The sequence below is a fragment of the Arachis stenosperma genome, chromosome 6 (assembly GCF_014773155.1).
Source record: "Arachis stenosperma cultivar V10309 chromosome 6, arast.V10309.gnm1.PFL2, whole genome shotgun sequence".
In the NCBI taxonomy this organism is placed as follows: domain Eukaryota; kingdom Viridiplantae; phylum Streptophyta; class Magnoliopsida; order Fabales; family Fabaceae; genus Arachis; species Arachis stenosperma.
Window position 1 is genome coordinate 9,990,889 of NC_080382.1, and position 25,990 is coordinate 10,016,878.

The 25,990-nt window shown below is 32.4% G+C and overlaps 2 protein-coding genes across 2 annotated transcripts; both read right to left on the bottom strand.

The window, feature by feature from the left end:
- Window positions 1-681: 681 nt before the first annotated feature.
- On the bottom strand, window positions 682-2,566 carry LOC130935576 (60S ribosomal protein L19-1). Its single transcript, XM_057865377.1, has 5 exons — window positions 2,392-2,566; window positions 1,994-2,116; window positions 1,224-1,537; window positions 1,012-1,070; window positions 682-925 (listed from the first exon to the last, which is right to left on the bottom strand). Exons 1-5 carry the CDS (start codon window positions 2,501-2,503, stop codon window positions 901-903), a joined length of 633 nt encoding a protein of 210 aa, XP_057721360.1. The 5' UTR covers window positions 2,504-2,566; the 3' UTR covers window positions 682-900.
- Window positions 2,567-13,855: 11,289 nt separating this feature from the next.
- LOC130932370 (ethylene-responsive transcription factor RAP2-3-like) lies at window positions 13,856-15,170 on the bottom strand. Its single transcript, XM_057861688.1, has 2 exons — window positions 14,885-15,170; window positions 13,856-14,800 (listed from the first exon to the last, which is right to left on the bottom strand). Exons 1-2 carry the CDS (start codon window positions 15,057-15,059, stop codon window positions 14,055-14,057), a joined length of 921 nt encoding a protein of 306 aa, XP_057717671.1. The 5' UTR covers window positions 15,060-15,170; the 3' UTR covers window positions 13,856-14,054.
- Window positions 15,171-25,990: the final 10,820 nt, after the last annotated feature.

Sequence of the window (25,990 nt, forward strand, 5' to 3'; positions counted from 1 at the left end):
TGAATCCGGAAGAGCCATATCCGCTACATGTAAATAAATATCCAAACGCTTATTTGTCAAATACCATGCTTTTGTTGGTGGACTCTGCTTTATTAAAACGAAATAATCTTGATGTAGGGAATACACTTTTTTGTAGTGTTGCAGAAGGAGATACTGCGGGAAGGCAGTGCCAATTACAGGGTTCGTATTCCTTTGCCTTAATCACACAATTTCCTCTGTCATTGCCGGTGGGATTGTTAAATCGAGTTAGCATGGGGATTAAACCAGACATTCAATCACCCTACCAATTTTATCTTCAAGCGTAACGTTAACACTCAAATTTGAATTAATCTTCAAGAACCGCCTGCTGGATACAATTGTCGCTGTAAAATTACTTGTATTCAGTGATGTTACGTTACATTTCCTATCATGCATTACAAAGTTGTAACTTCTAATGTCCTTATCTGAGGAGTAAATGTCGTAGCAAAATGCAGGAAAGAGTGAGACCTCATTTCAATCATTATTGAATTACCCTTATCGTCAATATGTTTCATCTCGATTCAATTTAACTACGAGGGATGGAGATTTCCAAAAAACACCATAGTTCATTTATGTTTTATAGCCATATCTGTCAGTATATAACTCTTTCCACCAGAAACTAATTAATTGAGTTGAACATTCAGAATCAAGATCGGCATCGGATTAGAAAGTAGAATCGGTAACACGTATTTTCAAAACATTGAGACCTTCATACGAAGACGGTAAATATCAGCTTAAAAAAAGGAATTCGGAAACAAGTTCATTTACTTGAAAACTAAACAATGTCTAAACCAACAGAAACTCGTCAAAACTATTTTAAAACAGACACTATTGATACCAGTCCGACAAAATATTATATCAGCCCAAATCAGAATAAGGACTTCACTTCTTGGATTTCTTTGTTGCTCTGCATAAAAGAAAAAATATATATAAACATCACTCATAACACCACAAAGCTGAAAATACAAGGCAAAAACAAGTTACAATACTCACTGGGCAGGCTGTGATGCTGTAGCTGGTGCAGGAGTGGGTGCAGGCTTCTCTCCAGGACCCTAACATTTTGCAAAGACAACAAATAGAATGGTAGAAAAAGGTTAAAAAATCTTGATCATCAGAGTTCATTGGAAATACATGTTAACTAGGTAAATAAAAGTTTCACAATATAGAGCATTTAAATATCTTGTGATGGACACCAGAAATCTCACCTGGGCCAATCGCTCCTCCCTACGAGCAATCTTCCTTTCTCTGCTGGCCTTGTTCTTAGCACGCTTGGCCTCAAACTGGTCAGACAGGGTCTTCTCTCTTGCCTTCTCAGCCTTGGACTTGTGAATGCTCTCCATCAGCACTCTCTTATTCTTGAAAACATTACCCTTAACCTTCATGTACATGTCATGGTACATGTGCTTGTCAATCTTCTTGGATTCCCTGTACTTGCGGAGCAGGCGTCTGAGAACACGCATTCTCCTCATCCAAAGAACCTTAGTTGGAAGCCTTGCCTCCCTGGTACCCTTACGCTTACCTATTGGTATCAAGATCAACACAATATAAGTAGCCAAGCTAAACATTGCCACACTAAGATCAGAGAACCATTCATCTCAGGCACACTTCAGAAATGTTTAATACAATCTCAACAAAAAACAATCTATTCTCTCAAAGTATTTTGCAAAGTAATTACACTACTCTCTCTTCAGATGATATGATATGAAAGTATTTTGCAAAGTATGAAACACAATAAAACCTCAACAATAAACAATCTATTCTCTCAAAGTATTTTGCAAAGTAATTACACTACTCTCTCTTCAGATGATATGATATGAAAGTATGAAACACAATAAAACCTCAACAGTTATTTTCTTTGTAGAATTTCCAAATCTATTGCTATTTTCATAAAGTACTAGAAATGACAATATCACTAATCATCCATGGGCTACACCATCTTTGATATTTGCTGAGTATAAGGTTTAGGAATAAATACCATAGCCAGAGTGACGTCCTTTCCTCTTGGCTTCCTTCATCCTACGGGCACGTGAACGGGAGTGAATCTTGGTGGGTTTCCTGATAATGAAACCATCCTTAACCAGCTTCCTTATGTTTTGACCTGAAAATCAAAATCCACGTTATGCATACACCTACAGCTACCTTTGTATAAAAGGATTTATAATCACAGGTTGATAAAGGTATATCGGTCTTCCCTATGGCTCTAGCTGAAGAATAGTTAAATAAAAACTTCAAAAACTTTCAAATCCGATATGAAATACAAACATCTTATAGTTCGCTGTTTCAAGATTAAACAAAACCAGAAGCTAAAAATGAAAATTTCAGACAAATAGAAAGATCGAAAAATAAAGAACAATTGAGGATGATGTGGTTTACGGGAATTGGCCATGGAGATTTCATTGACTTCATTGGGGTCAAGCCAAACCTTCCCTCTGCCACACTTGAGGACGCTAGCCGCAAGGCGCTTCTGCAGTTTCAGAGACACCATTTTGCTCCACTCTCTCTGGTTGCTGCTGCCGATACGAGTTTTGTGGAAGAGACGAATGGAAAACCCTAGTTCCCTTCTTTTATAAATTGGATTGGATAGCAATCTTTTGGGCCTTATGGTGCCGTGTGGCCCACGAAACATTTGATGATTCCTGCGTTTGGGCCAACCTATAGTTTCTATTCTGGTTTTTTTATACAAATATATATATATAAAAAAACTTATTTTCTTATTTTGGGCCTTAGCCCGTCTGTTCACAAAATGTAATATTAGTTCCCTCCCAAGTCCCAACTCGCTAAGTAGACAACCGAGAATCTGAATCTGAATCTGAAGAACATGAATAATAAACTGCACTTATGACCACAAAAGGTGGGGAAACAAAAGTCCATCTGCGCTACTTTGTTTCTTAATAATATAAGTGACAAAAAAAATAAGGCGAAAGCTAGTGCACTCCAGATAAAGTAGGAAGTGCAGCACTCCTTAAAAAGTTAACCTATTATCAAAAGTTATCAGGTAAAATTAATTTATTTATTATTGTTATTATTTTTTTTTGTCATGGGATGAACAAACAAACCAGCACTAACAAAAAGACTAATTCCTCTGTTACTCTGTTATTGTCGATGTGATGTCTTCAAATATTTTCAGTGTTTTGTTTGCTGGCAAGTGCTTCCACTATCGTTTTAGCTAGCTATAGATTTTGACGTTCTTGAACCCACCTTATTCCACTTCTACCATAAATGACCACCAAAGTCCGAACAATTGCTACCATAGAAAAGGAAGACGCATGTCTGTCGCCACTGCTGGTTAGCTAACTCCAAACGTAAAACGGATTCTGTAGAAAATCCCGGTTTCCATGAAAGCGCATGATTCTCAGATGACGACACAGTCAAAGCACAATATGCATGGCAGTTACAACAAGTCCATTATCTTTTATTTCAAATTAACCTCAACGTGTACGTAATAGAATGAAAAATTAAAATACAATTATATTTAAACAATTATTTGTATTATTTTTTTATTAATTTATTCAAAAAATAATTAAATTCTGAAGCTAATTGGTATAAAATATTACAGATATAAAACTAAGAAAAATTTTTATTTGTATAGAAATGAGCCTAATAAATAATTATTCTATTTAATATATAATTAAGAGTATTTTTTTCTTTGCCAACGAATTATAGCTCAAATGACATAATCTCTATATATTCACCTAAGAATTGGTAAAAAAAAATACTTCTTTCCTTTATTAACTTTTTAAACATTAATTATTTATTTTACATGCAATATAAAAATAAATGAATATAATATTTATTGAGTAGAAGCAATTACACAAAAAATTTTATTGTCATAGTATTTGAACGAAAGAAAAGAAAATGTTATTTTAAGAAAAAATAATAATATATTTTTAATAATATTCTTAATACAAAATAATAAATTTTAAATATTTTTTTAAATAATATATATTAACTAAAATAATATAATTATCCCAAATAATATATTATAAATATAGTAAAATAACATATTTCAATAAAAAATTGTTAATAAAAAATTATATAAATATTTTTTTTACATGAATTTTTGTTTCGCACAAAATAAAATTATTATATGTTTGTTTGCTTTTTACGTTGTATAAATATTTTTTTAATTAAATTTACATAGTACTGAATCTTTTATCATTCTGTTCATGTTTAATATTTTAATTTTGTTTCACACAAAATAAAATTATATATATATATATATATATAATACAAAATTTTTTATCATTGTATTTATATTTAATATTATAATTTTATTTCACATAAAACAAAATTTATTTAAATTTTAATATTATATATATATATATATAACACAAATTTTTTTTTTATCATTGTGTTTATATTTAATATTATATTTTATTTCACACAAAATAAAATTTATTTAAATTTTAATATTATATACATAATATATATTTAATATTATTTTTTTTAAGATTCTAATATATCTTTTTTTTGGATTTAATACATGAATTTTTAACTTATTTTTTATATATTATTTATTTTAGTTCTAAAGTCCAATAATTTTTTTTTGTACAGACATATTGTTTTTAATATTTATATACAAATTTTTTATTTTAAACTTCATCCCAATATCTGAAACTTGCCAAAAAAATTTAAAATTTGTAAAAAAAATAATTAACCTGATTAACAGGTTACCTTTTTAAATCCAAACCATTCAAATAAAATATAATAAATGAAGAGTTTAGATTTAACGAATTCACAAGGTGTGCAGCACTCCATACTTAACAAGGAGCGTTTAAGGATGAGCCAAAAAATAAATATATAGCAAACTCGGAATGAACTTTAACTTTTTCTTCTTTTTATCCATTTAAGCATGGATTAACATGGATACTAAACAAGTAACAACATATAATATATAAATACATTAATATTGATTGTGTTATATTTTATTTTTTATTTATTCATTTAAATTGAAAAAATAAAAGATAACACAATCAATATCAATATATTTATATATCATGTATTATTACTTGTTTAGTATCAATATCAATTCATACTTAAAAGGATAAAATAAATAAAAATTCATTCAAAATTTATTATATATTTATTTTTTTTACTTATATTATTAAGAAACAAAGTAGTGCAGTGGCAAGAGAAGTGTGCTACATGCATGTTAACCCGGGCTGGTCAACTGTAGCCTCAAACGTAAACCAACTGATTTTTAACGGATTTGATCACTATTGACCAGTTCGTCGCGGGTGTATTGTAGATCAGTGTCGGTCAATTATAATTTGAAGTACGAACCAACCGATTTTCAATATCCGATTCTGATAACTCTAGATGTCAACACTAGGGCTGGCAATTCATACCCTACCCGCGGGTATTCAACCCGGTCCAACCCGTTCGGGTAGGGTAGGGTACGGTCCGGATATGCCTGCGGGTAGGGTAGGGTACGGGTTTAGGGTGTACCCTACCCTACCCTACCCGCACCTCATATATAACACATATTTTATAAAAATCTCTCTATATAGTGAAGGAAGTGAGAGTTGAACCCACAACCTCTCTTATGTAATGACTTATAATAAGTGGACAACCACAAAACTAGTTAGTTAATTAAGTAATTTAGAGCATTAATTTTTTATTTTTTATGTTATTAATACGTATAAAATTCGAAATAATTGAATTTTATATTTACTTTGAAAAATTTTGATATTTCTGCGGATAGGGTAGGGTAGGGTAGGGTTTAGAATTTTAGGGTGCGGGTAGGGTTAGGGTTGAGAGATTCTCAACCCGCGGGTAGGGTAGGGTAGAGTTTTAATGAAATTTTCAACCCGCAGATAGGGTTAGGGTAGGGTCCAAACCCTACCCTACCCTACCCATTGCCAGCCCTAGTCAACACAAACTAAATTTAGGGGTGATAAGAAACAGTAAACGCACACGAAATAAAATCGTTAGCCATTTTTTATCTGATACACGCAAATGGACAGTGAATAATAATAATAATAATAATAATAATAATAATAATAATAATAATAATAATAATAATCTGATACACGCAAATGAACAGTGAATAATAATAATAATAATAATAATAATAATAATAATAATAACAAAATAAAATATTTCTATAAAATATATTGACCTTTTAAATTGAATGTAAAAAAATATGATGTTTATTTACCTGCTTAAGATTTTTTTCGACATTTTGACATTTTGTTCCATTCATTTTTTTAATACCCTTTCACTTTTATCAAATTATTCTAACTTTGAAATTGTTTAAAAATATTGTAACCATTCTTTCTGCGTGCAAGTCTCTCCCCTCCACCATATATACAGGTAAATTATGGAAGTGATTGGATTTTTATTATTATTTCTTTTATTTTTAGTCTTCTATTTTTTAAATTTAATAAAAAAATAAAAATAATAAATATCTTATTTTTTAATATTTATTTTATATTTTATATTATATATATATATATATTGCGTCTAAGATCTTATAAAAAAAAGAGTAAAAAATTTTAATTATAATGATCAATTTAAATAGTTGTTCATCATCTACTATTCTTAATTGAGTATTACAATTAGCATGTTACTGTCTACTTACCACTCATTTAAAATTATATTAGTGAATGAATCCATAATAAACACGAAAATTAAAAATTACATTATATATGTATAATATAATGTGTACCATTAATCGAATTAAATTAAGATATACGAATATTTTTAAATGAATAAAAAATTAAAATCATTTTTTACATGTTAATTACTAATGTTAAAAAGTTTCTTAATGTTATATTACATAACAAAAACCACTTATGTTAATTTGCTATTGAACTTATATATTGTTAGTACCTGTCTAACACTAATAACATAATAATAATTGTGTAGTCTAATAGACTCCATATTAAATTGTAAGCCAAAAATATCATTATATAGAGATATTTAAACTTGTAATACACACTTAAATATAGTTATATTAATATAAAATTTACAATTAAATATAATAAAGTTGGGTCGATCATATGATATACTAACTATACAATAAATAAATATATTGGATTATATCTAGATAAAATTAGTTGATACAACAAAGAAAATGGATGATACATTAAATCTAATATACATATATAGACTACTACCTAATAGATAAAAGTTGAGAATTCTTTCAAAGGACTTTTTGGGATGCATTTGTCTAAAAAATTATCCATAAGTTCTACTTCATTTTAGACATCGCCCTCGGCTTAGCTATACCAACAACATTCAATCCGTATAACACAATAGATTTAAACATTAAACATAAAAAAATGGCAGAAATAATGAAAATTTTAACATTCTACTGTATAATACATTGAAATTTTTAAAGAATATAATTGGAATGTATAATTCATTAATGGTTTACATAAACAAATTACAACAAATAATACCTACATAAATACATACTTAGTATAATAAACACATTACTAAAATTATGACACATTAAATAACCTAATAAAAACTAAAGACATGTACACATAGACTATCTATCAATTCACCAAAAGTATAACTGGATTATAAATAAAGGTTTCGAAACCTACTCAAAAGACAATGAATTAAAAAATTAATTCAATAAATTAAATTACTAAAATTTTTTAGTTTTGGCCATCATTATTAGTATGTAATTGTCAAACAATTTAGAACTTTAATTTCACAAAAAAAAAAATCCCAACCACTTTATTTCTAGGCTTTCTTATGGTAATAAAAAATTCAATTAAAAGAACAAATATAATGCGAGAATTTTCTAAACACTATTTCATTTATGTCAAAAGATTATAATTAAGTAAAATAAATTTACGAAATGAAGATAAACTAAAACAGATACCTTCACCAAAACCAAAACATAATATCAAGTTATCTTTGTTTAAAAAAAAAGAAAGAATACGAACAACTATATATATTGCTTTATCATATGGATTAAGATTATTTTCATATGCTAAAGGTTTTTTCAATGGAGTGGGTGTTTGTCTATAATTATCACGGTTAGAAATAAGAGATTAAATTGAAGAAAGAATGTGTATATTCAAGTTGTCTATTCAAATTGTGTGAATGATACAATATAAAAGGTATTTATAGGTACTAAGATAATCATAATAATAAATATTCAGATATACTAAATAATACTAATTGATCATAATTATATTCTAACATCCCCCCTCAAACTCAAGTGACAACTTGAGTTTGAAACTTATTTAAAAATTAATACAACGAAATAAAAAAAATGCATAAACTAATAGAACGGATGCAGACGGAACTGCCAGAAGAAAGCGCAGACGGAACTACCACAAAGTAACTTCTTAACATTCAATGCATAAATATGCTAATATGCAGATATATCAAATTCATAGTATTTTTAAAAATAAAAAAGTTAAGATATCCGATCCCCTCGTTGCTTTTTGTGAAATCAAAACAAAGAATAAAGTTTGAATATTCAAGACTAGCTTCTCTTAGAGCAGAAATAACCTAAAATATAAATAGTTGGATTCAAAATATCTCTAGCGGATAGCCAATCAGGTTCACCAATAGCGATTATTCTTATAATACAAGATCAATACTAAGTGTTCTCTCTAAATCACTAAGCAAAACAATAACGCAAACATCACCTAAATATCTGAAATTGTCAACTATAAATGTTGGTTGCTGTTTATGTTGATCTCTAGTATTATTTAAATTATTAGTTTTTACTGAATTGATAAATTGTTACAGCAGATAAAAGTGCGTTACTTGCAATTAATCCTATTTTTCATTTCTTGAGTACAATTTTGGATATAACCTGTTCAAAGAGGATAAAGTCATAAAACAAATTACTTATGCTACTATTCAATCAAATCATAAAGCAAGGGGATAATCTAATAGTTGAAAAAGGATATCAGTCATAACTAGATGTAATTATATCACTCATAAATTTTTTTTATTATAAATAGAATTAAAATATTTAAAATATAAGAGATAACTCACAATACTATTAGTATTCATCGTCCTTGACAATCCAAAAAGCAAAAAAAGTTCATTAGAGCTTCCGCTTGCCGTTGCATACTTAATCAAATGAATGATAAAACGAAAACTTAACCCCAGATTAAAACTATAATTTCAAGCACAAAATGATATCTAACATAAATACATACCGAGATATACAAAGTTATTTGCTGAAATCTACAAAGGTAAATTACTTTCTTAAATTGAAAATAAATTAAAATAATGCAGATATTTTTTGCTTAACTTTGAAAACCTAACAATAAAAAAATTATACTATAATATCTAAATTATATTCTATTTAATGAATCAATCATATAATTATAGAATCCTATTAAAATTCAAATCTCATGATCTTTAAGTATCTTGTGCTGATAAGTTTAATAAAAATCAAATTGAACTATTATTAGGATCACTAACTAAACATGAGCCTTTTATTTTAAATTATATCCTAAGAATTAAGTTATCTAATTTTATGTTTAAAAAAATTGCAAGAGCATATAAGATAAATTTATCAAAACAAAAAATTCATGAGGGTCCATAAGTAATTTATACAGAAAAATAACGAATTTGTAAAAGAATAAAAATATCTAAGAATTACATATTAAATAAATTTTAAAATAATATATAATGAACCCAAATTTTAGAAAATTTTTCTATAAATAACATTCATGGATCATGGTTGTTCTGGTTAAAAATTATTCTCAAATAATACTTTAATCCTGATTTTGATTTTACCTTTTAAAGAGTAATATAAAGTTGTCTATGAGTAAAAATAGGTTTTGGCGAATATAATTCTTTAGTTGTTAAAGTTTATTTTTGAGACTTGTTAATAGTCATAAATAATAACACACACGTTAAAAAAATAAGTCTTTTTCTCATGATTAATGTCATCTAATGACATTGCTGAAAAATGAGATAGTATCACTAAAGTTTAAAATTATCACTAACTTCATATGTTACATAATAAAAAAAAGTTATATAAAATTATAAATATACATTAATAAAATAGTAGCCAAAATAAAAAGCTGAATAATAATAAAAAATATAATTATGAATTTTCAAAAGAAGCGTATTGCCTTTTTTAATACTGTGGTTTAAATTTAAGTTTAGCTCAAGCTACTTATGCTTTTTAATTATATCAGACTTTGTACTCTAGATTTTAAGAGAAAAAATTGATAAATTATGATGAAGAATTTCAAAAAAAAAAAAATATAGAAAAGGAGAATACAAATTAAAACAATTACATCATTTTTAAATGCTTCGGCAAGATAAATATATAAATTTAACATGAAAAGAATTAAAGAAATACTTAATCAAGAAGAAATAATAAAAAACTTCTACAAACTTTAAATAAATGCCACCAGAAACTATTAAACATTCACATATTTTTTGTTTTGTTAATCTTTATATATGAATATAAACAATGAATATTACCATGAAATTTACAAAGCTACTATTTGATATATTGGTTATTAGGCTTGGGAGTCATTTATTTATTAATGATAGACAATTCACGTTTTTTAGAGTCAGTCTGATATTATTAAGAGATACAAAATATAATTCTGCTCAAAAATTTATTGTGAAATTTCATGGTCTAATAAAATATTATAAAAAGTAGCAGCTTCTGCTAACTCAAAAACTAAGCTATGATGAGAATTTTTTAGTTTTTGTGCATTATAAAGGGTTGATAAAAAAGAAAATGCGACCAAAAATTAAATTTATTGATAAAGATCCATTGAATATTTTTCACACACCTTTAACGAGTTTAGAATATTATTATAGATTCGATTTACTACTAAAATATATAATTCAAATTCAATGAATTCGATTCACATAAATATGTAAATTCAGACATTTACGTACCTTTTTTCACTTTGGAGGATACACATGAAATTGGTTTTTAAATGATTTATTGGGGTGAATTATCCTAAATTTTATACAATAATAATATCAATTTTTTTACGCAATTTTATTTTGTTGTAATTTAAATATTATTATTATTATTATTATTATTATTATTATTATTATTATTATTATTATTATTATTATTATTATTATTATTCACCATTGTCCATTTCGCGTGGGTTATAGATAAAAGAGGTAAATATCAAATCGGTATCCAAAAAATTTTAACGCTGACAAAATAGTACCCGACTTTTGTTATTGACAAAATAATTTCTGAAAGATTTTAAAATTTAACAAACGTGCTCTCGAGCTCGCCGGAGCACATCTCCAACAAGCAGGCTGTTGACGTAGCCACCGTATTTTGTTGAGATGGCAAAAACCCTCCCCAACACTAATCCCTCCCCTCCCCAACGCACGCCCCTTCCCCCTTCTCAATGCACTCTCCCCCTTTTCCCTCTCGAATGCACTCCCTCCCCCCCCCCCCCCCCCCACTCTCTCCCTTCTCATTTTCACATATACACTAAACGTTATAAGCAACAAACTACCAAGAATTCTAGTCCACATGAGAATGGCTAAATGTCATTGTAAAAAGTTCCCAAACCTAGAAAGATCCTTCTGTTCTATATCCATACTAAACCCTAAACACAATTCACTCTCTTCCAAAGTGAGTTAGAGATCATTGTTTTAATGGCTAAATGCTTATCCCCCAACAATTTCAAAAAAAAAAAAAAATAGAAGCCACAAATTATATTCCTTCCTATTATTATTGTTCTTGTTCTTATGAGAAGGTTGAGAAGCACGACACGCAGAGACAGAAGCAGAGGCAGAGAAGGCAAGTCGGTTGCTTCAACAAAGACAGAAGAAGCACGGCAAGGCAGCGACCGGCGGTGAGCGGCAAATGGAGGTGAGCAGCAAGCTGTTGCGAGTAGCGATTAGCAGCTGCGAGATGAGACACAGCTTCCGAGGAGAGGCACGGAGACAAGGCCGCTGCTGTGTGTCCTGTTCTTCTGCTTGACCGTACGGAGAGAAGCAAAACGGTGGCTGCCATCTCAGCAAAACACGGTGACCACGTCAGCAGCGTGGTCGCCGGAGATGTGTTCCAGCAAGTTTGAAGGCACGCTTGTCAAATTTTAAACCTTTCACAGATTATTTTTTCAATAACAAAAGTCAGGTAATATTTTGTCAGCGTCAAAATCTTTCGAGTATCAATTTAGTATTTACCTCTAGATAAAAAATAACCAACAACTCCGTCTCTATTTCTCGTACGTTCTATGTTACGCGTGCCAGAGTGCTAGTGGTCTATTATCAATTTTTCGGATGTCATGAAAAAATTGGTGTGTATTTTTATTTTGCATACGCCAATAATAAAATAATTTTGTATATTTTGGCGATCATTTTACTTGATGCGTATTTAAAAAAAATAATTATTTTTATATATTTATTTGTATAAAAAATCAAAAAAATTATTCCTTAATTCTTAGGAGTGTGTATGCCATACTTTTAATATACAGAAGATGTTAGACGGCTAGTCATTGATTTTGCGGTGAATGATTATGCATGATGTAATATGATTGTGAATTTTTAGAATTAATTATGTTAAATTAATATTTAAATTAATTGAAAGGAAATTTAGTTTTTAATTTTGTTGTCAAAATGAAAATGAAAAGGAAAAAAGCAAAACAAATACTTCAACCTGAAAAGGGGGAGACACAAGCGTGAAGGTCGCGTGACTTTTGAACAAGTTGGTTCGGTCCACGCTGTCACTGAGACAAACACGAATTTCTTATTACGTAGTCTAACCGAAGAATGATGATGCCACGTCAACACGTTCCTTCCTAGTTAACTGTACTACATAGGTTGCATGTAGCCAAACGTTTTTTGAAACCCAACCCGTGGGCGCACACCGTGCGCCGCGTCTGTTTAATACCAAAACCGGCGAAGTCGCTAGATTTGCATTCCTTCTTTCTTCTCTACTTTCCATCACTGCCTAACTACCATCTACGAGGGTAATTATTTATTATAATATTATTATTCAATTATTTTTTTATTTTAAGTTTTTCAAATGATGATAGTTATAAAGTTTATATAATAATTTGGAATTAAGGACACTTTAATAAAAGCTATTAAATGCTATTTACTTAAAATTACACCACCAATATAGCTAAATTATGAGTTTCTAAATCTATAAAAATATACTTTTTAACATAAATTGTATTTATACATTTTACTAAGAGCAAATGCTAAAGAGAGCTCCTTTTATGATTATTAGTCATTAACTAGTCATCAATAATGATTTGATGGTATGAAATTAGTGTAAAATTTCATCCAATGACTCACATTTGACTCACCTTTCTCTGCTGGTTATATGCCGATCAAAATTCAATAGAATTACTGCCCTAAACTTTCCCTTTTACTAATATTATTGAAAGAAACGTACTAATTGACATTGCATACGCAGTTACGCACTACTCTCCCCTTTTCTCCAACTTAAAACGGTTATTAATCACTCGAAACAAAAGTTGATGGCGATGGATTGTTTTATGCTCAGCAATTCGGAAAATCCCTCCGAATGACCCCATTTTATTAATTAATTTGCAAATTGCCATAGTTCGAAAAGGATTACGTGTTGTGCTATATATTGTTTTGAACTTCATTCCTTTTTTTCTTTTTTCACTTTTTTGGGTGCAACTGAAGTTTATTGACAAGCGGCAAAGTAAAATTGCATTGTAATTTCTCTTTTACAAGGTAACGGCACTCGTTTTTGAGAAATGATAACTTGAGAAACTACCACTAAAAGCAGAGGGGTAACACCGAAACAGCCAATAAACGAAACCAACTTATTTGTGGACGTAAATCTAGTCCCATAAAATTTACTCAACCAAGTAGGTGTTGTTAGTAGAATAAGATTTTTTTTTTTTTGCTTTAAAAATATAGAAGAAAATTGTAATAGAAATGTAAGATAGGCAATTTCATTAAGCGAATATTACAAATTTAAGAACTAAAAAATTACAGACACTTGAGTGATAAAAGCAAAAAACTAAGGTAGCCCAACAATTTTTACATGTTCAAGCAGATAATCAACGGGGCTGTGAAATTAAAAAACAGAAGCATGTTCAAATTGAATGAGAGCATGGATATCATCATTCATCGAAGGTCCAAAGTTCCCCAACCACACTTTCCTGAACAACGTTGTTGTTGTTGTTGGCGGCGGCGGCAGCAGCAGATTGTGCATCATAGAAGGGCATTTGATCATAAAACCCAATGTAGTTCTCATATGCCATTAGCTCCTCCGAAAGCTTCTCCACCTCGTAGCTCTTCTTCTCCTCTTGATGTTGTTGATCACCACTTGACCCACCTGCCACCTCCGATGCCGAGCCAGAACCAGACCCATACTCAGAATTCTCATCAACACAACTCACAAATGGGTCTGCGTTGATGGCATCACCAACGCCAACGGCTCCTCCATGGTTCAGATCGTAACCAAACTCCAAGTTGAGGTTCAGAGTCTTTGCCTGGTTGTTCATGTTGTTGTTGCTGTTGTTGTTGGCATCACCATATTGATACAGAGGAGGATGATTACTCGATCGTCGAATCGGAGGAGGAACGTTTGGAATAATGTTGCGAGATTGTTGAATGGAGTATTCGTCATCCTCGTTGGGGAAGTTGACTTTAGCTTTCTTTCCGCGAATCTTACGAGCTTCTCTGTCGTAGGCCCTGGCGGCTTCTTCGGCGGTGTTGAAGGTTCCAAGCCAAACGCGAACACCTTTTCTTGGATCACGAATCTCCGCCGCCCATTTTCCCCATGGACGCTGCCTGATCCCTCTGTAGAGGTTCTTCCTCTGCCTCTTCGCGGGGGGCTTGCTGTTCTCCTGATCTTGCTCACCAACTGTTCGACAAAACACAGCTTTCAGAAAAACGATACCAACAAAAGAAAGAAAGAAAGAAAGGGAAAGATGAGAAGAGCACTGACCTGAAGGCGAAGAAGCTTTACTGAGAGTGGGTGTGTTTTTGAGAGGATGAGAAAAATCGAAGTCAAAGTCGTCGACTTGGTTGTTAGAGAATGTGTTGGGCCAGATTTCAGAGGCAGTAAGTCGGCGAGAACGGTTGCGGGGAATGAACTCAGCGATTATGGCACCGCCACACATGCTTAGATTCTTGTGTTTGATACTCCTTAATGTTGTGTATGAAGAAATGAAGGAAAAGCGTTTTGGTATTAAGAGTGTGTTATGAATGATGAGTTGTGAGTTTGAGAGAGATGGGGTTTAAGTAGTTGGTAAAATGGGAGGGAGAATGCGAAGACATGTCGTTGTCACTTGTACGATGCTAAACATGCAGCGTAAAAGTAATTAAATAGTAGCAAGTAGAGGGAACTGGAACCTTCCCAATGTTCATCTCATCTCATCTAACCCCTTCTCACTCACTCTTGTGACTCTATCTACTTTGCGCTTTGCTTCTTTAATTTCTTTAACCTTTTGTTGAGTGGCTGGCACGCACTCGCCTCTCTAGAATTTAGATTCTAGGATCTAGGCTTTGACAAAATAAAATCATTTCATATGGTGAGATTATATTCAAATTTTCAACCAAATATAATGTCAATACTATTCTATTTTATATGGACTTTTCTAAAATAAATTTATTATATAAAATAACCTTATATAAGTTCTTTTTCCGGAGTGAATTGTCAAACACAAATAAAATTTTGAGAGTGATATAAAAGTAGATGATTTTTTTTAATAAAATCAAATATAATATATATATCATGAATTCACCAAAAAAAATTAAAAAATTTCCTAATGAATTACTAATTACTATTACTAATATATTGTTGCATGTGTATGATATATGATACCATACATTGTTTTTATTATATTAATTTTTTATTGTTTAGATTGATTATTTCAATAATTTAAAATAGATTTGATTATGAGTTATTCTCTCGTGGAAATCACTCAGGTAAAGACACTTAAAACGTCTTTTTTTAAAGACGTTTTTTAGTAATTAAAATTTAATATATATAATCGATTAAATTATATTACTTTTGTCAAAATTAAACTAGACAAATCAATTTAACCGAAAAATAGGTAAAACAAATTTCGAATCCATCTAAATTAATATTCTTTTTTATAAAAACTTACTACAATATTCTTATTATAAAAAAAAGATTAAAATATTCTTATTATATATATTAATTTTAAAAATTCTAAATCCTAATCTGACGTAGAGAAAAGAAAAAGGGTTAAGATTTAGAATTCTCAAAATATATATAGAAGTTGTTCCTACCCTGTGTAACACTCTCACTATCAGTAGTCACGCTTCCGGCTGCGCCACTCTGATAACAAGAAGTATTACGACTACTTTACATACTAAATAATAAAATAGGAGCCTGTGACTCAACACTGTATCGTAGATTTCTTTGAAAATTAGAAATAAATATTTTATCTTAAGAAAAATACAAGCAGACATAGATTCATATACAAGACTCTTTACATAATAACTCAATATGTTATACATATAAAACATACAATTCCTATCGCTCCTACAAACTTGTAATAACAAAGGCGAGGGAAGAAAATAATCTAATGAATACAACTACACGTAAGCCAAACGCAGTGTAACTCTTCATAATGCTTCTTTCGGTTCCTGAAAAGGTAAAGCTGTAGGGGGTGAGAACCTAACCACACGGTCTCACCACTAAATTTCAAAGTTGTCATAAGAAGATATTTAATAAAAAAAACTGTTTTCAAGCTCAGTGATTATCATTGCCTTATGAATTTTGTTTTTAAAACCAATAGGAAATCATTCAAAACCTTTTCGAAAAAAAACAATGTTTAATCTTTCAGAAATCCGAAACCTTTCTTTTCTTATAAGAAAATCTTAATTAGAAACCAACCATGCAACCAAACAACACAATCATTAATCCAGCACCAAAGTTCATTCTCAAATGTAGCACGCCAGGACAAACACAGGCAAGACAGACAAGGAAAGCACAAGTAGGTAGCAGTTACAGCAAATAGTTCAAGTAGCAGTTAAGAACAGTTTAGCAATTAGGCAAACCAAAACAAGTTCAAACCCAAGCAGAGCATACAAATGCATATGATGCATGCCTGTCCTATGGCTGATGAGGCTCATCTGTCGGTTATCCAGCCAACCCGACAAGTCTGAATTGTCCTTAGACTGTCCCCCGACGTGCATCCCCAAGAGTCTATGCATAGGTTTTTCTCAAATAATTAATATTGCTCAATGGGGGTAACATTCCCGGGAATTTATATAGTGCCCGGTCACACTTACGTCGTAGGGTCAACAGAGTATGGAGTTCTCAACCTGGTGCACATGATGGCAGGCCACGGCACTTAATCCAGGGAACCTCGTATCTCAGATATTTCAAATTCATAAGCCAAATGAATAATTCAAGGTTCGTATCTTAACATTCTCAACATTCTCAACATCATAATCATTTTTCGGTCCAAATCTCATTTCCAAATTCATTCAAAACCCATATTTCAAAGAAAATCATCATCCTTCTTCTTTCCATTCCATTCATTATAAATCAATCTTAAAACATGTAAAGTTTAAAAAAAAACAAATCTTTTTAAATAACTACTTCAAATGAAACTTTCAATTTTATAAAATTTCGGCAGCATCTCCTCTAAAACTCGGACTCTGCCACCCTTTTCGGGTCCCAACCAAACCAAACCAAGAGCCTGTTAATCATTCAAATCATTTCTAATAACCATTTTCACAACCATCATACTCAATTCAAGGAAACTATAAAATCCAGAATCCAGTCAATGATTAAGAACTCTCGGTTTTCTCAAACAGTTTCAAACCAAACAATTCCTCAAACCCTGTTCGAACCATTTTCAAAATAGTAAATTATTCTCAGTAAACAAACCGTTTTCAAATATCAAATCCTCTCCAAATTTGTTTCAAAATCAAACTCCGATAATCCAAGAAAAACCACTTTAACAACATCAGTCAACTAATCAGAATATTCAACTTTCTCAATCGATTGTTCAATCAAACTAACAATCTCATTCATCTAAAGCAACTAAATTCAATTCATAAGACTCGCGAAATCACAAAAATGTGTTTTATGCATTAATATCGATTTATAACAACTCTAGAAGGTAAAACAAGTCTAAGAAAAGCGCCCCTACCTCGAATAATCAAAAGTCATAAATCAAATACGTCCAAGAAACCTTTTTCCCTCGACTCGCACTCAACGGCAGCTGCATCCGCCGCTCCGTTCACTTCCACAACAACAGAAACGGCTTCTATTTTAACCATACAATTACTGGAACTCGACCCTAGAACGTTAACATCACAAAATTCTCAAAAATCTATAGCAGAATAACAGCGGTAAGGATATCAAGGTTAGAATAACTTACTGCAGCTATAGAAAACAGAACAATGGAGCAACAAAGGAGAAGCAGGGACCTGTGCATTCGTTCTAGTGGCAATAACACCATTCTGATCGGTAAGACAGCAGAGACACCAGCAAAATCAGAATAGCAGAGCAAAATAAAAATGAAACAAATTCAAGAAAGGAGGGAGTGGTTACAGATAAATCTGGCCTGATTCCGACAACGGCGTACAGCCGAGTAACTAGCAACGATCAAAACCCAAGAAGACAGAGGCTTCATCTGCGTTCTCCGGCGGCCAGTACAGAGGCGTGAATCTCCGATGACGCAGCAGCAACATGGGTACATCGACGGCGAGCCCAGTAGCTTCGGCGACGGCGACGACTCTGGGCGTGACCCTCCTCTCACCGCGTCTCTCTCTCTCCTCGGCTTCAACGGTGACGACGACGGCTCCAAGGCGGACCAGCAGCGACGGCGACGGCTCGGCTGGACGGACGGATAGCACCGGCGGCGAGCTTCCTGGCGAGGACGACGGCTGCGATAGGGACCTGCGAAGACGACGACGACGAACGCGAGGCAGTGGCGGCTTCTCCTCTGCATGCGTCTCTGCTCTCGACGACGGCCAAGGCGATTCGACGGGGTGGCCTAGCCACTCCGGCGCCCTTCTACCGGCGCGCTCTCACCCTCACCCTCGGATCTCCCTCTCTTCCTCCCCCTTTCCTTCTTTCTCAGATCTCCCTTTCTTCTTTCTTTTTTTTTTCCTATTTCTTTCTTTGTTTCTTTCTGAAGGGGATGGGGTTGGGTCAAGGGAATGGCGGCGTGGAGTGGCGGTGAGATGGGGTTAGGTTGGGTTAGAGGTAGGATAGTAAATTAGGGTTTCTGATTTGGAATTTTGGGATTTGATTTGGGGCAAATTGGAGTTTTGTTTAATTTTAATAAAATTAAGAGATATTATATTAAATTAAATTCTAAATTAATCCTTTAAAATTATTTTAAAAAATATTATTTAATTATCAATTTGTTTATTAGCTTTTCACTAAATATTTTAATTTAAAATATAAGATAACATAATTAATTTTCTTTGTTTATAAGAATTAAAGTATTAAATTTTCAGGATTTAAATTATTTAAACCAAATCATATAAAATTCTTATTATTTTACATTTGCTAAATTTTATAATTTAAATATAAAAAATAATTTAATAATTATAAAGTCAGATAAAACCTTAAATTATTTTAAACTCAATTAATCAAAATTTGTTTTAATTACCTTTAATAAAATAATTTCCGAGATTAAAGTATCTAATGAATAAATAAATCAAAATTAGCTCTTAATAAGATTTTTCTGAAATTTCTGGGTCTTACATCCTACCCACCTTATAAAAATTTTCGTCCTCGAAAATTGATACAAAATAAAAGAAATTTTCATATTACTTCACTCTTGAACTTATTTAAAGAAAAGGAAAAAAAGTTCTCAGTATATATATATTCATATAGTTTCAAATACCAGAATTTTCATATAGCATAAAAATATAAAGGGTATAAGTATGATGTGAAACAAAGTTACAAGATAGGCTTGATGCACAAAATAATGTTTCAAACGTGTGATAGTAAAGCAAGGCGACAAAAGGGTATAAAACAAGCTGGGGTCAAAATGATGTGCTCAACGTCCGGATACTAATCTCATACCAACTGCAAAGACTCAACTATTCGAACTTCAATATAATTTATCTCTACCATTCTTAACTGTACTTCATTGAGCTCTCATCCGAAGGTTTTCAACCTCGTCAATACTTCGTAAATCTTAATGGTTACAAACTTAACATCAACAAAATTCTTTCTCATGAAATAAGGTTCCACAACTCCCTGCAACATCGTATATTTACAAATTTTCACCTTTTGGGTTCACCAAACATGTCCTAAAGAGCTAATGTGTTGTTTACTAAGTCCAATAGGCACACAAGATACCAAAACTAATCTCAAGTATACTCATAAGGATAACAGACCTCAGAAAAGAAAGAAAAACGACAAGGACCGTATTCGCGAGAATTTGAAAGAATAAATGCAATTGCAGGTAAACAAGGATGCTCAAACAATGGAGTTTGCTAGAAAGAAATTAATTGACAACTTCAAGGATAACCTTTGGATCAAAGAAATTTATAGGACTAATAAGAAGGAAATCAGCACATTAGTTTGAAACATATCCAAGCTGAGTTGAAGAAGCATGAAATTTCATAGAAAAGGAATAATTAAAGACTATTGTGACACATTACTGTGGAACAACTTCAAATGATCACGGGGTTTCATAGTTCGTGGAGGAATATGGAATCAATAGTTGTGTTGGAAGAGTTTTAACATAGTCAGAAGTGTAAACAGTTAGGATATGCGTAAGGTACAAATGGCGAAGCAAGGAAATTTAAATTATATTCCAAGGAAAAAGGAGGAACGGTACATCAAATTGAGTGACACAATTTAGAATACATAAGCCAATACTACATAATAAAAAAAAGGCACTTTACATTTTCAAAGTTTCGAGAGTCAGCATCGTACTCAAAATAATTCCGATGTTATGTCAAAAAGTACAAGACTTTATAAGGAGAAGTATAATGGCAAAGATAGACGTTCTTAAAGATTCAAATAATAATTTATAAATAAAAGGTGGACATATGGAGAAATTAAAGACCTTCAATAGAGATAGTAAGAAGAAAACGGTGCATTCATTAGAATTGATTTCGAGCTGAATCAAAGTACAAGATTCACAAGGAAACGACCAGAGTCAAGGACGTCATTTACCATATCCAAGGGAATGTGTAGGAACACAATCAAATGAAAAATCCACAAGGAATAGATAAACTTAAGAAAAAGATCATTTTACCCAATGAAAAGAGAAGATGTGAAATAAACAATTGAGGAAAATGAACAAAGTATAGATGTTTGCGTTACCTGGAAACTCCGCGATTCCTTATAACCTCGTACACTTACTAAATTCATTTTCTGCGCGCACAAAACGCGTCCCTAAAAGATAACACGTAAGAAATACTAAATTTGAGAAGATTACAAACGACACAAATGGTATTTGCAAGAAATCAGAAGATTGCCCAGGTTCATAGTTAGACAAGGATGGTGGTTCACAAGGATTTTGACAAAACGTGAGATTATCAACAGACAAGGATGTATATAAGCAATGAAGTGTAGTGTAAAGAAAGTTAATTCAAAAGCTTAAGAAGGAATTCTGAATCAAAGAGCTTCGACATGGCAATAATAAGAAAGAGAGTACAGCAATTTAGAACAACTTCAAATTGAACTTAAGAAAATTGGTTTATCTTTTTCTAAAGAAAGTATATAAATACAATATTTTAAAAAAAAAAACTAAATAAAGGTAAATATTATGTTATACTAGATCAAATTCATATTAAAATGTTTTGTGTGAAGTTCATTAAATGAAAATTATCTGAAATGAAAGGAGGAATCTTGCTTTAGAAAATTTTAAGAGTTCGTATATACATAATTAAGTAAATATATATGTATATTGATGAGCGGATAATTTGTACGCTTTTTGGCATTGTTTTTAGTATGTTTTTAGTATCTTTTAGTTAGTTTTTATTATATTTTTATTAGTTTTTAGTTAAAATTCACTTTTCTGGACTTTACTATGAGTTTGTGTGTTTTTCTGTGATTTCAGGTATTTTCTGGCTGAAATTGAAGGTTCTGAGCAAAAATCTGATTCAGAGACTGAAAAGGACTGCAGATGCTGTTGGATTCTGACCTCCCTGCACTCGAAGTGGATTTTCTGGAGCTACAAAAGCCCAATTGGCGCGTTCTCAACGGCATTAGAAAGTAGACATCCTGGGCTTTCCAGCAATATATAATAGTCCATACTTTGCCCAAGATTTGATGGCTCAAACCGGCGTTCAAAGTCACCCTCAGAATTCCCAGCGTTAAACGCCGGAACTGGCACCTAACTGGGAGTTAAACGCCCAAACTGGCATAAAAGCTGGAGTTAAACGCCAAGAAGAGTCTCTACACGAAAAATGCTTCATTGCTCAGCCCAAGCACACACCAAGTGGGCCCGGAAGTGGATTTTTATGTCATTTACTCATCTTTGTACACCTTAGGCTACTAGTTTCTATAAGTAGGACCTTTTACTATTGTATCTAGACATCTTTGGACATCTAGTTCTTAGATCATTGGGAGGCTGGCCATTCGGCCATGCCTAGACCTTGTTCTTATGTATTTTCAACGGTGGAGTTTCTACACACCATAGATTAAGGTGTGGAGCTCTGCTGTACCTCGAGTATTAATGCAATTACTATTGTTCTTCTATTCAACTCCGCTTGTTCTTGTTCCAAGATATCACTTTTTCTTCAACTTGATGAAGGTGATGATTGACACTCATCACCATTCTCACCTATGAACAAAGTGACTGACAACCATTCTTGTTCTACAAGCATCCGAGGCTTAGTGAATATCTCTTGGATTCTTCGGAATCTTCGTGGTATAGGCAGGACCTGATGGCGGCATTCAAGAGAATCCGGAAGGTCTAAACCTTGTCTGTGGTATTCTGAGTAGGATTCAATGATTGAATGACTGTGATGTGCTTCAAACCTGTAACCTACTGGGCGTTAGTGACAGACGCAAAAGAGTTATTCTATTCCGGTAGGGGAGGGAACCAAACCGGTGATTGGCAGCACTGTGACAGAGTGTGTGCATTAGCTTTCACTGCGCGGATGGGAGGTAGCTGCTGACAACAGTGAAACCCTACACGAGCTTGCCATGGAAAGGAGTAAGAAGGGCTGGATGAAGGCAGTAGGAAAGCAGAGAGACGGAAGGGAAGGCATCTTCATACACTTGTCTGAAGCTCTTACACCAATGATATACATAAGTATCACTATCCTTATCTTTATATTATTTTCGTTCATCACCATTATACATTTGAGTCTGCCTGACTGAGATTTACAAGATGACCATAGCTTGCTTCATACCACCAATCTCCGTGGGATCGACCCTTACTCACGTAAGGTATTACTTGGACGACCCAGTGCACTTGCTGGTTAGTTGTGCGAAGTTGTAGTGATCACAATTTCGTGCACCAAGTTTTTGGCGCCGTTGCCGGGGATTGTTCTTGTGTATGGACAACTGACGGTTCATCTTGTTGCTTAGATTAGGTATTATTTTTCTTCAGAGTTCTTAAGAATGAATTCTAGTGTTTCAAGGTGATGTTCTTATCATCACCAAAGCTGATTGATCATCATCAATTTAGCTCTTGAATGCAATGTCTTGCTGAAGCTTAGCTAGCTATGTCTAATTCCTTTAGACTAAAGCTTTAGACTAACATTGCATGATTCCTGGAATTCTCATTAAGAATCTTGATACCTTTATTTTTTTCACTTAATTTTCGAAAAAGCACAAAAAAATTTACAAAATCATAAAATCCAAAAATATTTCTTGTTTGAGTCTAGAGTCTCATTTTAAGTTTGGTGTCAATTGCATGTTTCTGTTCTTCTTGCATTTTTCGAATTTTTGCATGTGTCTTAATTGATCTTCAAGTTGTTCTTGATGATTTCCTTGTTTTGATCTTTGAATTCTATTGACTTGAGTGTTTTGTTGTTTCTCATATATACAAACTGCTAAGTTTGGTGTCTTGCATGCATTGTTATTTGATTTTAGTTGCATTTTGATTATTCCTCATTATTAAAAATCCAAAAATATTTTTAATTTGTGTCTTTTCAAGTCAATAATACAGAGAATTGAAGATTCAGAACATACTACAGAGGAATCACACAGAAAAAGCTGAGCATTCAAAAATGCCCAGTGAAGAAGACAGACTGGCGTTTAAACGCCAGCCAGGGTGCCTGGCTGGGCGTTTAACGCCCAAAAGGGTAGTAGTTTGGGCGTTAAACGCCAGAATGTGCACCATTCTGGGCGTTTAACGCCAGGATGGCAAAGGGGGAAGATTTTGTTTTCAAAATCAATTTTTTTCAAGTTTTCAAAGTTTTTCAAAATCAAATCTTTTTCAAATCATATCTTTTCAATCAAATGTTTTCAAAATCAATTTCTTTCCTTTTTCAAAGATACTTACTAACAATTAATGATTTGATTGAACATTTTTTGCCTTGAGGAAGGTTTTATGTTTGAATCATATCTTTTCTTGTTAGGCAAGTCATTAATTTTTAAAATCAAATCTTTTTAAAATTGTTTTCAAATCATATCTTTTTAAAATTGTTTTCAAATCATATCTTTTTAAAATTGTTTTCAAATCAAATCTTTTTAAAATTGTTTTCAAATCATATCTTTTAAATCACATCTTTTTAAAATCAATCATATCTTTTTAACTTCTAATTTCAAAATCTTTTTCAAAAATCACTTGATCTCTTTCTCACTCTTATTTTCGAAAATCAATTTGTGTTTTTCAAAAAATATTTTCAAAATCTTCTACTTAATTTTCGAAAATTACTTCCCTTCTTCTCACATCCTTCTATTTTTGGACTAACTCTATTCCTTAATGCAAAATTCGAACTCCATCTTCTTTGACAAGTTCGAATTTTCTACTTCTGTCTTCCATTTTTCTTCCTCTGACACCTCAAGGAATCTCTATACTGTGACATAGAGGATTCCATATTCTCTTGTTCTCTTCTCTTTCATATGAGTAGGAACAAAGACAAAGGCATTTTTGTTGAAGCTGACCCTGAACCTGAAAGGACCTTGAAGCGAAAGCTAAGAGAAGCTAAGGCACAACTCTCTTTAGAGGACCTGACCGAATTCTTCAAAAAAGAAGAACCCATGGTAGCCGAAAACAACAACAATGCCAACAATGCAAGGAAGGTGCTGGGTGACTTTACTGCACCTACTCCCAATTTCTATGGGAGAAGCATCTCTATCCCTGCCATTGGAGCAAACAACTTTGAGCTTAAGCCTCAGTTAGTTTCTCTAATGCAACAGAATTGCAAGTTCCATGGACTTCCAATGGAAGATCCTCATCAGTTTTTAGCTGAATTCTTGCAAACTGTGACACAGTCAAGACTAATGGGGTAGACCCTGAGGTCTATAGACTGATGCTAGTCCCTTTTGCTGTAAGAGACAGAGCTAGAATATGGTTGGACTCTCAACCTAAAGAAAGCCTGGACTCTTGGGAAAAGCTAGTCAATGCCTTCTTGGCAAAGTTCTTTCCACCACAAAGATGGAGTAAGCTTAGAGTGGAAGTCCAAACCTTCAGACAGAAGGATGGAGAATCCCTCTATGAAGCTTGGGAAAGATACAAACAATTAATCAGAACAAGATATTGACTCAACAAGTCAATTTGATTTCTCAAAGTCTGTCTGGAATGCAAAATGTACCAAGCAGTACTAAGGAAGCTTCATCTGAGGAAGAAGCCTATGATCCTGAGAACCCTTCAATGGAAGAGGTGAATTACCTAGAAGAACCCTATGGAAACACCTACAATTCTTCATGGAAGAATCAAGAGAGACCTCAACAAGGTTTCAATAACAATAATGGTGGAAGAAACAGGTTTAGCAATGGCAAGCCTTTTCCATCATCTTCACAGCAACAGACAGAGAGTTCTAAGCAGAATACTTCTGACTTAGCAACAATGGTCTCTGATCTAATAAAGACCACTCAAAGTTTCATGAATAAAACAAGGTCCTCCATCAGAAATTTGGAAGGACAAGTGGGTCAGCTGAGCAAGAAAGTTACTGAACTCCCTCCTAGCACTCTCCC